Source organism: Podarcis erhardii (genome assembly GCF_964252035.2).
Source record: "Podarcis erhardii genome assembly, chromosome: 6".
NCBI classification, from domain to species: Eukaryota; Metazoa; Chordata; class Lepidosauria; order Squamata; family Lacertidae; genus Podarcis; species Podarcis erhardii.
In genome coordinates, this window is record NC_138510.1 from 61,687,311 (window position 1) to 61,704,681 (window position 17,371).

The 17,371-nt window shown below is 39.4% G+C and overlaps 1 protein-coding gene across 10 annotated transcripts in view; it reads left to right on the top strand.

Annotated features, from left to right (window-relative positions):
• The window catches only part of NFIA (nuclear factor I A), a 416,610-nt gene extending 402,107 nt beyond the window's left edge, over positions 1 to 14,503 (top strand). For all 10 annotated transcript variants that reach the window (XM_081867215.1, XM_081867220.1, XM_081867213.1 and 7 more), the window contains one exon: positions 6,990 to 14,503. In XM_081867215.1, coding sequence (XP_081723341.1) covers positions 6,990 to 7,066 — 77 coding nt within the window. In that variant the 3' untranslated portion in view covers positions 7,067 to 14,503. The remainder of the gene's footprint in view (positions 1 to 6,989) is intronic.
• Positions 14,504 to 17,371: the final 2,868 nt, after the last annotated feature.

A 17,371-nucleotide genomic window follows, 5' to 3' on the forward strand; every position in this document is an offset into this window, starting at 1 on the left:
CTTGAGGACTTCTTTTTACTTTCTTCTATCCTTCAGTTACCACTTCTGTTTGTTTTGTCTAATATGTCATTATTTAGGGGGATGCACAGATAGAAATCTTTGGAACTGGGCTAGTTTGGGTTTGAAAATATAAATTTTCAGAGCCAAAAATAAAAAGACAGGCGTTTTAAAGATTATTTGAATAACCTTTTGGCCTATTTCTGTGCTGCTAGCACAGTCAAAACGTGTACTAGAGAATAAATGTTTCTGTTCTCTTTGAAATATTCTGAACTCCAGGACTGGTGTTTTTTCAATGTTCTTTGAATCCCAAAGAAAGACTTGCCAGGAGGTTTCTTTTCTTTCTTTTTTAAGTCCCCTTTTGCAGCTAGCCCTGGATATAGGCTGACATTCTCAAAGCAATGTAATTGCCATTTCAGACTTCCTGTTTAGGATTCAGTCAAGTAGATATTGTTTATGGTTCATAAAACCTTACTACTGTGAGGATTTTAGGACACTGGCAGTATAGAGCCTCAACTTTCATAGTGCTGTAAATTAGGGAGGGGGGAGTGTGATAATACTCCTCTGAGGACATTAAAACAGAGCTCGGCAATGGTTAAATGGAATTTTATAAGCACATTCAGTGTGGAACTGTTTTGCATTACATGAGTTGAATACCTTAGAGATGACACACATCTGCAGGCACTTTATTAAATCCTTAGTCAGCACTTTTCAACCTGATGAGATTACTTCTTCATTTGACTGGAGAAAGGAAAGTGAAGATCTTGTACTGGACTGCAGAATTCTTCTTGATGTTTCACCTTGAGCATGGGAGGAAGGACAGTAAAATCCATTTTAGGACAACACAGAATTGTAGTAGCCCCAGGTATGGGCAAAAAAAGAGAGAAGTCTTCATGCAGGCCCAGTAAATGGTCTGGGCATTTCTGATGCTGCAGATTTTCTGAAGCTGTTCAGATGTGGACCTGAGTAGTTCCTTGCACTAGAGACCACTGGGAATCCCATATAGGACCAGATATTTAAAAAATTGAAATATTGAATGCATTTCTGATTGCATATTACCCAACATGCCAAAAAGTTCTTCCAGCACATATACTTGTTGTTACTACTTAGACGGATCTGTGAATCGCAGACCAAATGTGAGGATATTTGTGGCAGCATATGCATTTAAACACCCCCTTTATTTTGAAGCTTACATTTTCTTTCAATTGTAAGGCTGAAAATTTGTCGAAAAGATAGTTTAGCTGCTATTCGAACACAATCCAAAATATTTTACCCTCACACCCGGAGTGGTGGAAATAGGGAGGGTGAAGTTTAAAATGCTACCACAGTAGAACCACTGCCTATGGACTTTTTTTTCTGTGAGACATTATGAATTTGTTGTGAATCCAGTAAATGCACATGCTCTTTAATGCCTTTGAAATGCAAACAAATAATAATCAAGGGTGGTTGCATGTTTGGGAGGGGGGGAGGCAGACTTCTGACGTTGTAAACAGTGTACTGGGGCATCTTATTCCGGGGAAAAAGTCAGTTGGTAGTCAGTTGAGTGTCGAACATCTCTGCAAATGATTTTTTAGTGTCCAGTTTGGTCAGCAAAGAGTTAATCAGCTTTCCATTGTGTCAGACATGAGTGGTGCCTCCAGGAGTCATATTGACACCCCCAGTGCAGGGTAACTCTATTCCTTTATTGACATGTTGCTCCTCAAGAACACAACAGCACTGTCTGCAAATCATTGCTAAAATCATCTTTAAAAAAAAGTTTGAAAGCCTTAAGGCTTAGACAAAGGCACAAGAGCTGCAGTGCGCAGCTCAAAACTCCAGAGTCAGCAACTTCTATTGATTAAAAACTAACCTTTAAAGTAACTCTCAGAGTGTGTGGTTAGCATTTAAATTTAAACATGTCATGAGTTGATTTGTGTTACTGAATACCAACTCTGAAGGAGTTACATTCACATCAGATTTTTTTTTTTCTAATTCCCTTAAGCAGCTAAAGTATTTCATGAAATGTCAGCAGGGCAGGAGAGTGGGAGAGAGGTGTTTATGGGGAGAGGGTGCGACTGGCATGAGCCTCGTATAAGTTTTCTTTCCCATGCAAATATTCAACTCTTTCTCTCCCCCTATCCCACCCCAGTAAAAAAAAAAAAAAGTGTGGGGAGTGCAACACAATAATTAGCCCTTTGTCTAACTTTCCCAAGTGCCAGAGAGAGGCTGATTAATTAAATATACAACAGCATTGGGTTTTGGAGTGGGGGTCTCGCTTGCTGGGTAGGTCATAAATTAGGCTGAATAAATACTTCAATGTGTTTGCAGTGGCCCTGCTACGTCAGAGCCACTGGAAGGTTGGTGGGAGGAGAGCAGAGTGTTTCTTGCTAATGATAGTCACGTCTGGGTCTGTCTGGTTGCTCATAGCAACCAGACATGATGTAACACCAGGATGAACTTGAACTTGGGGGACTTGAAAAGGGAACAATAGACCAGAGCAATCAATAAAGCCTATTTCAGTGAAGGATTACAGAGCTGCTCTGGGGTAACCTTGTCTGCAAGGCACACACTGAATAGTAAGATGGGTGAAGAAACTTCCCCACCCACCCACCCCGTTTTGAGAGGAGTTCAGAAGCACTGCAGATTCCTCCCCCCCAAAAAAAAACCCTGTGCAGTGAGTAGCAAAGGAAAGAAGTGGCATGGAAAAGTGCACCCCCTGCTGTCCAAAATGTGCACTGAGTATTATTAAAAGAAATACCATGCACAAGCTGCATTCTGAAAAAAATGCAAACAGTTTCAAGCGTTTTACTACATGTCCCAAAGTGAAACAGGCCATCTAGGCATCCAGACTGTCTGAATCAAATCTCTGTAATTTTGGGATGGTTACTAACTGACAGTTAACATCAACCATAAGAACAGCAGCAACAACAAAACGCTATAAATTAAGACCTAGACATCGTTCTTGATCACTACTTTAAAAATTAGTTCAGCCTAACACTTCTCATTTGCCTCTGTCAGTTGCATACTTTACATGGGACTTGTTTCAATAAATCAGTAAATCTGTAACACGAATGCTACTTTTAATGCTTTTAAAATAACAGTCATGTTAGGTGTGTTACCAAGTTGGATTGGAAGCCTTTATCAACTTGATAGGCAGGTCCTGGTGATAGCTTCTCTAACAACTAGGGACAAATGGTCTTTCTCTCAATTTAAAACATGTGACTTCTTGCTAGCTACTCCTAGAATCATGATTCTAAACTTGGGTGCTGTGTGAATGTCTGCTGTGCAGGGTAATGTTTCGCACCATCCAGGTTTTACTGTTCTGTACTAACACTTAAAGGTAAAGGTAAAGGGACCCCTGACGGTTAGGTCCAGTCGCGGACAACTCTGGGGTTGCGGTGCTCATCTCACTTTACTGGCCGAGGGAGCCGGCGTACAGCTTCCGGGTCATGTGGCCAGCATGACTAAGCCGCTTCTGGCGAACCAGAGCAGCGCACAGAAACACCGTTTATCTTCCCGCCGGAGCAGTACCTATTTACATATTTGCAATTCGTGCTTTCAAACTGCTAGGTTGGCAGGAGCAGGGACCGAGCAACGGGAGCTCAGCTGTCGCAGGGATTCGAACCGCCAACCTTCTGAACGGCAAGCCCTAGGCTCTGGTTTTAACGTGAGAGCAAATTTTATTGAAATGAATACAAGAAGTTCGTCAGTATATATAGAATTTATGTGTTTGAATCAGTGCACTATTAGTAAACACTCATCTTAGTGGCCCTAATGACAACTGTTTACTCAATTGTGTAAATAATGTACCATTCTTTACTCACTTGAGTAATTTTATCAAAGCCAATCTATATTAATCTGGTGTATAGCACTGCTTATAAAATAATGAGCCTAGGCACCTTAACCTTCAGGAAAACCTTTTGAACAAAAGTTACATATAAAAACAATTTCATTTAATTACTATCAGTCTAGCTCTGACTCATGAAATCAGAAAAGAAAGATGGTGAAAGAGTGCGTGTGTGTGTGTGTGTGTGTGTGTGTGAGAGAGAGAGAGAGAGAGAGAGAGAGAGAGAGAGAGAGAGAGAGAGAGATATGAAAAAAGACCAAAGAATTAGCCAGTGGGGTGAAAAAGGAAACTAGTCATCTGAATTGACTGTGTTTCTCTTGCCAACTTATTTTTAAATAAAGCAATATTTATTTAACTTGCCTCCATGACATACTGCCAAAGCTAAAAATCATGTAATCTTAAAGCCAGCAGGATTTTTGCTTTTCTTTGTTAATATGCAACTTAAATATTAATAATACTGGGTATTTTGGTGTAAGCTCATTTTGTCTGAGAAATGACAGGGACAGTAAAAGCACCACTTTGATTTGTGTCACCTAGCTGAATTTTTTTTATTTATTATGTCACTCATAAAATCCAGTGATGCAAGGGCAATGTGTTTTGTTTCTGTCAAAGAAAGAAAGAAAAAAGGTGCAAATTATTAAAGCTGGACAACCAGAAAATCTTTACATATAGTGGATGCGGTGTTAGACTTCAGTGATCCTGGCCTAATCACGGCCTAGCCTACCTCACAGGGTTGTTGTAAACAGTGCTTTTTATTGCGAGGGACGCAGGAGTATGCACACCCCTAAACATTTTGTGAATCTAAGTTTGACCTCATTGAAGGGCAGTATTTCAGTAGGAAATAAGGATAGGAAAATGAGAGTACCCATAAACATTTTTTTAGGGAATAAAGCTTGTTCAGCTGACAGTAACAAGACCTTATCTAGTTATTTTACACTACCAGGGTTCAAAATCAAATAAATTTTTATTGGGTTTTGATTCTTCTCGCGCCTTCATTGATTTGGTGGCTTTTGTGAGGTAAACCATCAGGCCTGAAGAACACAAAATGTATTGTTGTGAGTTTGGGGGTGGGGGCTTAGCCATATGCCTGAGGTCCTTCTAAAGCCTGCATCCAGCCAGGGTTAAAATCTAATAGAGGATTCAGTTGTTCATGTTGGTAATAGCTTCTGTATTGGTCATGAAGGTAACAAAGGAAGTGACTCTGTGCCAGAGAAAAAATGGGTGGGTCCTTCTCCCTCAACTGGCTAGTAGTTAGAAAGACAATGGCCAGAGTTGAGGTATATAGAAGCAGGAGGATGCAGGATGGGAATCCCGAGAGACAGAACCATGCTTGATTTCTGCTGGAATCCAAGGCTGTGGCTATGGGAGACCCTCTTGGGGTGTTAATGGTATGAGTCACCTCCATCGTAGGTTCAGGTTGTACTGTATATATGTTGTAAATAAACCATACATCGTAAAGGCACCATAACTCTACTGTCCATCATTCTGAGGTAACCAAACCCTGAGTAAGCACCTGGAACCCACTCACACCGCTCCGAGATTGGGGTGGTGTGCAACAGTATTCTGAATCTATTGGAAATAAAACAATTCACCTTTCCAGCCCCTTTTCTGCTGTGGTTCACCTCAGTCTGACATGACAGACATCTATGCCCAGTGCTTTGTATTTTATGGAGTGCTATGATACGTTTTAGTTTAATTTCATGGAAGACAGCTTTTATCCAGGTTTAACCTTTATTTACAAACATAGACTTGGCCAGAGAGAGAAGTATCAGCACTTTTGCTGATCCAATTGCCTCTTATTTCAGGGTTCATCTGCTGTGTTCCTCATAGCAACTGTCAGTGATGTCAGTTATCCATTTTACATGTTATAGCCACAATTCAGAACTGACAATAGAAAGGCAGCCTTGACATGGCAATTTTAAAACATAGATCTTAGCCTTTTTCCATTTTAGCAATTGGACCTTCGTGTATATGGCACAATATTTTCACATGGTCCGAGATTGATACAGCAAAAAATAACAACACCATTTTCCAAGTCTCAGGAGAATCCAACTGTGTTTGAACACATATGAATGGAATCCAGGGGTGTGGTTCAGTTGTGGGAAATGTATAGGTAAACTAAGTTTAGCCACAACCTTCAGATTACTTTAATCCAAGATGGTCTTAATGGTTTCGTGGAATGTGTAGCTCATACTACTCATTGTATTGCCAGAATTTCTAAAGTTCCAAGCAGCTCCTGAAATCTTTATGTGGCAGAAAGCCACACGCTTCTTGTACTGCTGCTTTATCCTTCCTCCTCAACTGCCTAAATCTACTTTTGGGCTCCCTACAGCAGTGGTTTTCAACCAGTGTGCAGTGGCACCCTGGGGTGCCTTGAATGATGGTCAGGGGTGACATGGGCAACAATGGCCTCTGTCCCTCTTTCCTTCCTCCTCTGATTCCATCTCACATCTCTGCCTCCCAAAGGCTTGCACAGCTGTTTGTTGCAGCAGCTCTGGCTACAAGCTTCCTAGGCAAATGGTGCCTCTGGGGCTGACCAGGGGGTGCTTCCCAGGCCGCTGTGGGGCAGTGTGAAGAGGCACCTCTCTTTGGGGGCAGCTCAGAGACAAGGGGCAGCGGCTGCCCAGAGGACTCCCAAGGAGAGGCGGGAGGAGAGGAGACTAAGGGAACACTCCACAAGGGAAGGTGTTCGAAAAGCTGTGAGGGCCTGCTGGCTCTGCAGACAAGGGGTGACATAACTGGGCTCCTGAGCCCCATAGGGGTAGCATGGAAAGAATGGAGTTGGTCAAGGGAGCCATGGACCCAAAGATGTTGAAAATCTCTGCCCTACAGGTTTATTATTTAAGTGACAGTTTATAGATAGAGCAGCATTCATGACAACTGGTGTCTCTTCCATATGTTCAAATATACACACATCAGTCACATCTGTGTAATGATTTGCAATTTTCTTATTTAGTGTTCAGTCATCTCTATGTAAAAAGAATAAGGAGAGGTGCAATGTCATGTGATTTCACTGGTTTAGTACCTAGGCACAAGAAATAGCCAAATGTTAATTTCTAGGTTTCTTTACACATAACCATGAACATGCGAGGGATTCTGCTGAAAGCATTGCATAAATACTAAAAATAAATCAATCTTTCCTTTCTTTTTTGTTTCCTTCTTGCAGTCCTGGTACCTGGGATAAAACTCACAGCTTCCCACCACCCACTAGACAGACCACCCGACCCCTTCCCAACTCTGTAACATGGAAGCAGCAGCAACACAGTGCAGTTACTTCGCATCCATGGAAGGGGAGATGAACAGATATTGACAGCAAGCAACTGCTCGCATTCAGAAACGGCAAAAGTTATGGTTGATTGACAAGGGCCGTAACATTGTTTGGGGGGGGCGGGAGGAGGGGATTTTTTTAAAACAAAAGAACACCTTAGTGACCGATGTAATTTCTCATATGGTGCTGGAAATGTTTGGGCTTCATAATTTTTGAAGTGTTTCAACTGGTAGTGTAAGCATTAGGGACACTGGGTAGTAGAGCTAGCCTGCTGGCTGCTTACTGACTTGCTGTTATAACACTTTCCACATGGCGCCTAGCTGTTTTACAGTATTTTCACTGATTAATTTCCCATATAGGTGTGGGACTTCTTGAGAGATCATGAGGAACACACATACATGATAACTTTTGTAGTAGCTGAATTCTGCAATATAGAACTTACAGGACAGACATGGGGCATGTTTTTTTCTGTAACATATCAGGTGTTTTGTTTTGTTTTTAATTTTAGAGTCGGCAGTTAGATACGTGACATGAATCATAAGAGCATTATCAACAGGTTGATTTCCACTCAAGTTGCAGAGAAATATAAAATATCAACCTACTGCTGTTCACATGAAAAAGAAAAAAAGGGTTTAAATGCTGCACTTACATGAAACATTTTTGATGATTTTCAACATGATATAAAATCCACACGGAAATGGGGAAGTTGGTCTGTTTTGATAGAAACTGACAGGAATCAATCAAAACAATCGAATTTTGAATTGAGAAAAGTGCAATTTCATTGGATAGCTAAATATCTTTGTAAGATAGAGATTGTTGAAAATTCTATTTTTGTTTTCCAAGTCCTACCACCCCAGGACTCTAAATTATCGGGGTAAAAAACAGCCTTGCAAGAAAAAAAAGGGGGAGCTATTTTTGCTTTTTATGTTTTTTATTGTTAAACTTGTATCCCTTTAAAACTGAAGGAAATTTAAAAAGAAATACAAAATTTAATGGTGCTTTTACCACAATATGTTATCTACATTAAATGCTAATTAATCATTTTCTGTTATCAAAGCACATAATTAAAATTAAATCATAATATCTGTTAATTTTATAAGCTAAAAGTCACTATAATAGATTATGCCAATTCTGATAAAATCGTATGTGTTTCCGGCAATATAGGGTATATCACTTCTCAAAATACTTTGGCCACAACCAGACACGGAGGTAGGTGTGCTTAAGACCATTGAAACAAATGTCCTTAAGTATGCTTCAATCTGAGTTGGACTGTGGCCCTTGAGCTAATAAGAGAAAGCTGTCCAGAAAATAAAACGCCTTTGTGTCCCTGAACTGGCGTTGTTTTTTTTCTGAACTGCAAAGGCAACAAAACAGAAGCAAAATGCTGATTCTACATCTTATACCAGTTCAAAGCAAGGACACTTGCTGAGAAGAAGAAAAAAAGTTTGGACCCAAAATGTCCTGATCTTATGTACAAAAAAAAGAAAAAGGAAAAAAAACAGGAAAAAAATGCAAGTGATTTTTTTTTTCCTACCAGACAGCGGAGCACCCCTTTGCTTCCCATGCAACTTTAAGAAGGTTTCCTATATTATACATATATATACGTTCTGGTTGGCGAGTCTCGCTAATCAGAGAAATTCTCTGCATGTTCTAGTGTTAGTAACTAATTTTTATATAGTTAATGTAGGGTAAAGTAGAGTGCATTAAGACACAATATTGTAATCCCTAATCCAGGCACTTGCCTTTAAACTATGTTTGTTCGGCCCTTCAGAAGGGTTTCTACTACTGTCCTATACAATCAAGTAAACTGAATTTCTTGGGAAGACACTTTGCTCCTCATCTTTTCCCTGAAACTAATTTTTTGTTTTGTTTTGTTTTATTGATTTGCACGAAACAAAAACAAAAAAAAAATTCCATATCAATGTGCCTTGCCCTGGATAGCGATTATTTGTGGAATTGTTGCACATGTTCCTATATTGAAAGGGGTTTTTTCCCTAGTCAAGCATTTGGAGACACTTTTTTGTAAATGTGACTTTTATGTCAGCCATTGTCAGTTTCAGCATCTTAGAATTCAGTAGGATGTTAGTTGTTCCACAGATAGCGGTAGTGTTTTCTTGTCCTGTACGGTCAGTGGCAGTGCTATTCTGAGATCTGTAGATGCTAGATTATCAGTATTTTTGATGTTGCTGCATTTTACATTTTATTTGGAGTCTTCCTTTTGTTTTTGTTTTTTCCCAGATATATGAAAATATGCAATACCTGCTTATATCATGTAGAAGAAAAGCTTAGCAATTCTTAATTTTTCTTTAATTTTTTTTTTATTTGACCAAAGTCGGTGCTGCACTTGACGCAGTGTATTTTAGGTGTTTGTCTTTGTACTTTTTTGTGATTTTTGAATGCACACGCAGGAAGGGCTCTTCTTAGAGAAGCAGTCAAACTGTGAAGCACTAAGCTGAACCCTGCTTCAAGCAATTTTTGTTTTACAACTGTTCCTTTCACAAGCAAGCCTTAAAAAAAAACCCTCCCTTTTTCTTCAAATCCCACACCCATTTTTATTAGCAGATTGCAATCAATCCACATTCAATAAAAAGTATATAATGCCCATTTTTATATGCACGTTTTTAAGACTTCCAAGTTCTGAAAATTGTTTACTGGTTATTCTCTATTTAAGAAAAAAAATGTTTTGGATTTTCATATATGTCAAATAAGTGGTTGAGTAGTCATTTGCTCCGTTGTATTGTGTGATTGTTAGTGTTATGGTATCACATCCACTAGCCAGCATCCTTTGCCTTCCCTATAGCACTTAGCAGGGCATTACTTTATTAAAACATATGTGCACTAAAAAAAAATAAAAAATAAAAAAATTAGCAGCTTTCAGTGCTTCACAGTGAAGGGAAAAAAAGCCTAGACAAACATTTTGTCAGAACCTTGCTATAAGCCAAGGTATAACCAGTAAATTGGTTGTATATACAACGAAATTGCACCCTTTTTTAAAAAAAACAAAAACAAAGCAAACTAAGCAATAGTTTGGGCAGTTAGTTGTTTTTAGTGAGCATGCCGTAGTCATGGCCGCAAAGAGAGAAAGAATCAAATCTGCCCACTCAGAAGCGATGTAATTTGTATGTTGTATAGTTTTATTGATTACACTGATTTATTCTACCCTATTTTATAATGCAGGACTTTTGTAATGTTGTTTAAATGAGGAAAATTTCTGTCAAATTAGCTTAGTGGAATTTCTGATTGTTCGTTATAAAGGCAGCATTCATAGAATTGCTTTTCCCCCCTCTGGGAACTGGATTTAAGTTGAAAACTTTCCTGTTTCCTTTTTGTATGTATTTAAATACAGTTATTTTTTTTTCCCTCTCTCCTTATCTCAATAGTATAGCATATTCCTATGCTTGAGAAGTATAGGCTACTGAAGAACCATTGTAAATGGACATTGCAGATATGCTGTATTTTTGAAGGTGTTTTATCGTATTAAGTTTGAAGATGGTAAAGTTAGGGAATTCTGATCGGAATCTCATAAAACAAATTGTTTTAAAGGCTTTAAACATTAGGTAGGCGGTCAAGGGTGTTTACCAACAGGGGTTGTAAAGTATTAAAGACACTAAATTAAATTTTGGTTCATCTTATTATCATGCAGAAACACAGCAGTTCAGATCTGTTCAGGTGTGGAGAACAAACAGAGTTTTATTCCTCAAAGTAGAGCAGAGAATGGAGATCTGAGGAGAGACAACTGCATGGGGTGTGCAGTCTACAATAGAGAAATAATCCTGGGTCACACTTCAAAATCAGATTCACATGTCCATTCCCCATTTCAAAATTGCTTTTTATTCTTTGTGCAAACAACTTTTCTTTCTGATCCTTTCTTTTAAAACCGCCAGATACACAACATGGGCTCCCGCTCCCATTTTCCTCCTCAGTCCGCCCCCTGCAAAATAACACTGCTCTCTATGAATTGACTCCACTAGTAGTTTCCTATTCTTTTGACCACTTTTCAAAATAGGACTTTAGCTTGTTGTCATTCTGCACACCCCTGCAATAAAGTATTTATTAATCATGTTATATAGTGATATCTAACGTCAGTCACCGGGAGTATACCTTGGCTGTTTGGTGATCTCTCCCTCTTCTCTTAAGAGTTGAAAAGTGAAGGAATAGAACCTTTTTTCCCCACAGTATTCAGTCAGCCCACAGGAATATGTAAAATTCCTCTACCTAGTTTTCTTTCACAGTTTTCTTTTTGTTCCATATATTTTGCAGCTTTGTAGTAACAGTGTTAACATTTACTGTACACATACATACATACATACATACATACACACACACACACACAAAACAAAAGACAAAAAAACCAAGATATGTGGCATAAAACAGGTATTTTTCCTTGTGTTTTTTTTTCTTTTTAAACAAAATGTCACTTAATATTATACTTTACATTGTGTCTCTGGAAATATCTTTCTTTTTTTAAAAAAAATGATTTTACTTTGGTAGAAGGCCTCCATAGAACAAACACTGCAAACCACGACCGACATGAAAATGTAAGGAGAGCTTCAATGGCACCTAAAAGAAACTCATCTTTCATGAGATCTATTGGGGGAGGTCTCATGAAGTGAACTCTGCCTACCAGGCAAGGTTTCCATTAAATCAAGCTTACAAAGCCAATTTTGTCTTGAAGTCAATGCATGTATTACTGTTTGACAGTAAAACCCGGCTATGCCACCATCAAGTCCAAGGCTGTGCAATAGTCTAATTAGTATCGAGTACATTTTCCTTTTATTTTTTCCAATAAAAAAGCAGTGGGATGAAAATTGCTTTGATATATAGCAGGTAACATTGAAGCTATTCCATAGCACTTAACTGTAGTGAATACTGTGTCACCAATTCTGAAATCAATTTAATGTTTAATGCAAATCCATTACATGGTGCTATTACAGGCTGGCAAAATGATTTACAAAAATGTGACAACTTGGGGCTCAATTCACTCTGCTTTCCAACAATGTAAATGCATAGCAGTGTTTATCTGCATGAGAACTATGCACTAATATAAATCTGAAAAAAGAAATATATCAACTTTGGTATCTAGTTTCCGTTTACTTCAATCCTTGCCTTTTTGGTCATTATTATAAATGCCAGCTTTAGGACAGAAAGAAATATAAGAAAACCAGCATAATACCTGATATATTAAAAATGTAGTGCCTGTGAAATCTGTATTATATTGCTCTTCTGAAGTAAGATTTTTTCTACACCAGTAGCCTTCGCTGTCTGTCAGAACCTTCTGATATAGGTGATGTAAAATAACCGTACAATATTAATGCATGCTATTCCATAATGCTTAGTGAGCTGTATGAATATTACTCAAAGTTATGTTAGTCTTTTTTTCTGACTTGGTTCTTGTCAGATAGGTTTAAAGATATTTCACTGAGAACACAAATTCTGTTTTTTTCTCTCCTTGATTTTGGGTGTTTTCAGTATTTTGGATATATACATTTAACTTAAAATTCAGTATTATTTGTTGGGGGCAATTTTTTTATTAATAAGGGCAGGCATAGGGTTTGAAATCAGAAATCCATGCCTGGTGATATTTTTTCCTTTGCTTAGAAGCATCCATAAGAACTCTTAAGAGCTTATCTCAGAAGAAAAATAAGACATCATTTCAATGTAAGGAACAATTCTCCAACTTGGAACTGACATTGAAAGTGGTTTCTTCGTTGACAGTGTTTAAACCAGGTACCCATGCTTGACCCTTCTTCACATCAGACCTCCTCATATTAAAACAAACTTTTAAGAACCTTTTTAAAAACCCAACCTCATGTGGCTATTTAGTTTCATGCACCGTTGCAATTTTTTCCTTCAAAAGTCTGTATAAACTTTGGGCCCGATTCATAAATAGTCACTAGGCATTAACATAGGATTTTGTTGTATGATTCTTACCCTAAATTTGAGGTCCCCGTCCTCTGTCCCCATGACAAGAACAAATTTTAGCATGTTATTGTTGCCAAGAGTTCACCTGATTTCATGTCCATCAGGAGGCAGAACACCTTCAATATACACATCATTTGACAAGGGGAAGGATCCCTAGAAGATAATAAGTTGATGAGAGCATCCTTATTCTGCACTTTGCACAGATAAGGGATTTGTACTGTCCTGCTGAACAAAAAGATAATTCTCTTGGCCATAGCATAATCTGCTAGACTTTGTGCAGAGGTTTTGTACTTCATAATCTTTCCGAGTGCAAAGCAATGTTAGAGCGAATACTTCTAATTCAGTATTTCACTAGATTTCATGTACTCATTCCTGCATCCTGCATCCTCATTTACAGCAATGCCTCAAATCAGTGAACTCCCACCACTACCCCAAGATAGAAAGGATGAAGCCAGGAATCATCATGATCTGTAGTATAAATGCAAGAGCTGAAAAAGACCTTGGCAATTCCATGTAGAGAAGGCATTCTACTAATCTGATCTTGGAGAGCACAAATATTGACTAGAGCAGTGTCTGAGTGGACAGTCTCCCACCTGTACCTTCACTTTTGTTGCTACTATAAGAAGGCAGGAAACTGATTTTGCAGCCACTTTGCAGGCTTGCAAAATGTGTTAGTGGGAACATTCAGCAAATGAGAATACCCACAATTAACCTGCTGTTGGCTTCTTTGCACAATTAGACAGTCACCGGCTCACTTGCTCAGTTCTGCCAATCAAAGTACTTATGGACACAGTGCAACTCGCTCCCACTGGAGGCAGTGATGGCCACCAACCTAGATGGCTTTAAAAGAGGATTAGACAAATTCATGGAGGAGGGGGCTATCAAAGGTCCATGATGACTATACTCTGATTTGGCATTTGGAGGCAGCAGTGCTTCTGAATACCAGTTGCTGGAAACCACAGGAGGGGAGAGGGCTCTTGCGCTTGAATCCGGCTTGTGGGTTTTCCATAGGCATCTGGTTAGCCACTGTGGGAACAGGATGCTGGACTAGATGGGCCATTGGGCTTGATCCAGCAGGCTCTTCTTCTGTTCAAATATTGAGAAATTCTTTTTCATTTTGGTGTAACAAAATGGACATGTGAGAGATCTGCTGCAAAATAACCTCAGCCCTGTGTTAATACCCCTGTGTCTCTACTTTTTTAATGAATCGGGTCCCTTGTGCCTCTAGTATCCTTGTACTGACTCTCAGAGTTATCATTTTAGTTTTATTATGTTCTGTGAAAATTTGCAATTGGTTGAGAATCACTGTGGGCATCCATTCTTTTTTCAACTAAATCTCTGCAGGTTTTTGAGCTGGTGTGGATTAGTTTAACTCTTGTATTCAACCATTAGTGCTACCACCCTCTCACATTACAATACGATTACTGGAAGCAAGTACTGCATTTCCTATGCAACAAAAAAGGAAAATAAAAAATTGCTAATGCTAACAAGACTTCTCATTCTTTACATTGTGTATGCAAGTATCTTTTTGTATCTCTTAAACTCACTGTAGTGGGAGCACAGTTTTTAGGTGATGTAGTGAAACAAGACATGTTGAGATCATGTTGAGATGACGGCTTGATATAGAACCCAGGATGCTCCACTGAAATTTACACTGGGTTACCTTGACCTAATGGTCAGGGGTCCCTTTAAATTTACCTTGTTGAAACACCATATATTAGTATTTTGTTTCAACGAGGTAGTCCAGTGAAAATGTTCAGGAGAGCATTTTGGGTTCTCTTATCTATATATTCAGTCTATACTAGGGTTCCCAGAGATCCTACCTACAACATTAAGAGTTTTGAATGGCCTCATTATTGCCTCATATCAATTCTCACACACTTCGTTTAACCTGTTATGAAATTTAACAAGATCCCTCCTTTCTACAGCTGTCAGACAAATCTTCAAGCACTCAGTGCAAGGCACTGCCATCTCAGTATCCCATCGTAAATGTAGGTCTGTCCCAAGAAGTTTTGCTATCTGTGCTACCACACATTCCACACTCCACATTCAGAAGCCAACTGGACTGGCAGCTTACAAATTTGCAGGACAGGCACTGCAATACCCACAGCTGAGTTCTGGCCTCCAGCACCTGATCACCCATTGCTCTGGGCGCAGTTTTATGCTTACTTGCTGCCCGCTCCAATGTTGTAATAGAGCAGTGTCACATAGACAAAGAAATGTATGAATGGGGGAGGGTTTAACATTCAGGATATTTAAAAGGCCCTTCTCAAATTCCGCAGGCACATAAGAACCTTATTGGACTACACAAAAAATCTGTCTAGTTCAGCATTCTGTTTCACAGAGTAGGCAACTAGGTGCCATTGGGAAGCCCAAAAACAGGACAAGAAAGCAGGAGAAGACAACAGTAGCACTTTCCTTTCATTTGAAGCCTCTGGCTGTAGAAATGGTTTGTTGCTTCTGCCCTTGATGTGAGAATGATAGTCACATGCTGCATCCCTTGTTCTTTCACCAAAATGGGGGGCCTTCTGACCAAACATCTCTTTGGTTCTGTCAGACACACACCAAAAAAAAAAGCCCCCAGAGTGTTCGGGGCTATATACAAACATGGTCAGAACTCATCCACAGCAGCTATACTAGGTTTCCAAGATAAGAAAATTCAAGAAGCCAGCAGGGAGGCGCCTAAGTATATTAGGCTTTTAAAGAGGGTGAGGAGATTAGGAGGTGATCACACAGACCTGCAGTAAGGATCCAGTTAAAGAAAACTGTTCTAGTTGCTGGGTGGGAGGATATATAAGCTTAAGAACAGAAAGAACATGTCAGGGTTCTTAAATTTTGTCATAACATTGTTTCTTGGGCCAACTGGAAGGCATGCAAGACCAGGGTCAGATTGCAGCTGGGGCTTGGGGAGTTTGCCAATGTCAAGCACAGTATAAGGTGGAGCCCCCTCCTGCATCTCCTTCTCAAAAGGGTGAGATTGAAGCAGTGCTCATAACGGGTATAATCTGAATCTTGCTCTTCATAAGAACTTTGTTGTTGTTGGCATCCGTCTGTCATGAGAGACAATGAAATGTCCCACAGGGCAGTGGGTAAAAGGCCTACAGCATCTGTATCATGAGGTGGTATGTACTTTTCAGCAATGGCATCCAGTTGTACATGTATATATTTATTATTATTATTATTATTATTATTATCATCATCATTATTATTTTAACACATTCATACGAAAACATATATGAAAGATAACAGTCACAAGAAGCTTTAAAAGAGGACTTGCAGCAAAGACACCGTCCTCATCTGTCAACAGTCTGGAGTGGGGGGAGATTAATTTTTATCTGGTGCTGAAACAATGCCAGGCAGGCCTCACTGGGGAGACCTGCCAGAAGAAAACCATTGGAAATAATAATTTTGAAGCCCTAGTGGATCCAACTTCAAGTATCTTACCTCTGTATTTCTGAAGCTCCCTCTGTGTTGAAGCATACTGAAAAATAACACATTACAGTTTAAAATACCCAGTTTCCATTTCATTCCAGATGTTATTTGCCCTGATCCAGAAGGCTATGAAGGATAGCTTAATTGTGAGGGTTTCCCCATTGATCCTTATGGAGGGAACAAATCTGTTTGGCCAAGGCTATGCATGCAAATATCTCCTTCATGGTAATGACTGGTGAATCTCATGTGCCCAGGAACATTATGTGCACATTGGAGCTCCTGCACTCATACAAGTTCCCTAGATTGAGTCATGGTGTATTCAGCTTTTAATAAGATGCATATTTTGCAGAGGTGTTGCCTTTCACCCATAAATGTAAAATTTGTAGAGAGTAAGAATAAATACCCTAGGCTTTATATTTATTCTATAAAAGAATGAAATCCTTGTGGGGTGGTATCTACTCTAAAAAGGGATTTCACTTTTTCCTGGCAATTGGCTTTCATGCCTTCCCATCACTTCTCACTTGCCCCTTTCTGAGCTTTGCATTTCCTCCAACCTCCCCACACACATGCACACACAAATGATTTGCAGCTTGAATACATTTTATTAATCGGGCAAACCTGCTGCATTTGCATGCTCTACACTGAGCACAGAATTTGGCCGAAGTGGCCTAGCAGGCAGAGAGCCGTACACCTCAGGCAGAGCAGAGTGGTGGGACTTCTGTTAACTGGCTATTTTAATCAGTATCTGGGTGCCTTCCAGATTCTAACATTGGCACAGCTTGGCCGGGATGGCCTAATTTTCACTGTATTAATACGCTCTTCTTGGGTAGGAAATTGCCAGCCGCTGGAGAGCCTAAACAAATGCCACAGAAATAAATGCTAATGCTTCAAGCACAAGGAATGCTCATGGGCTTCAGTAACCTAGG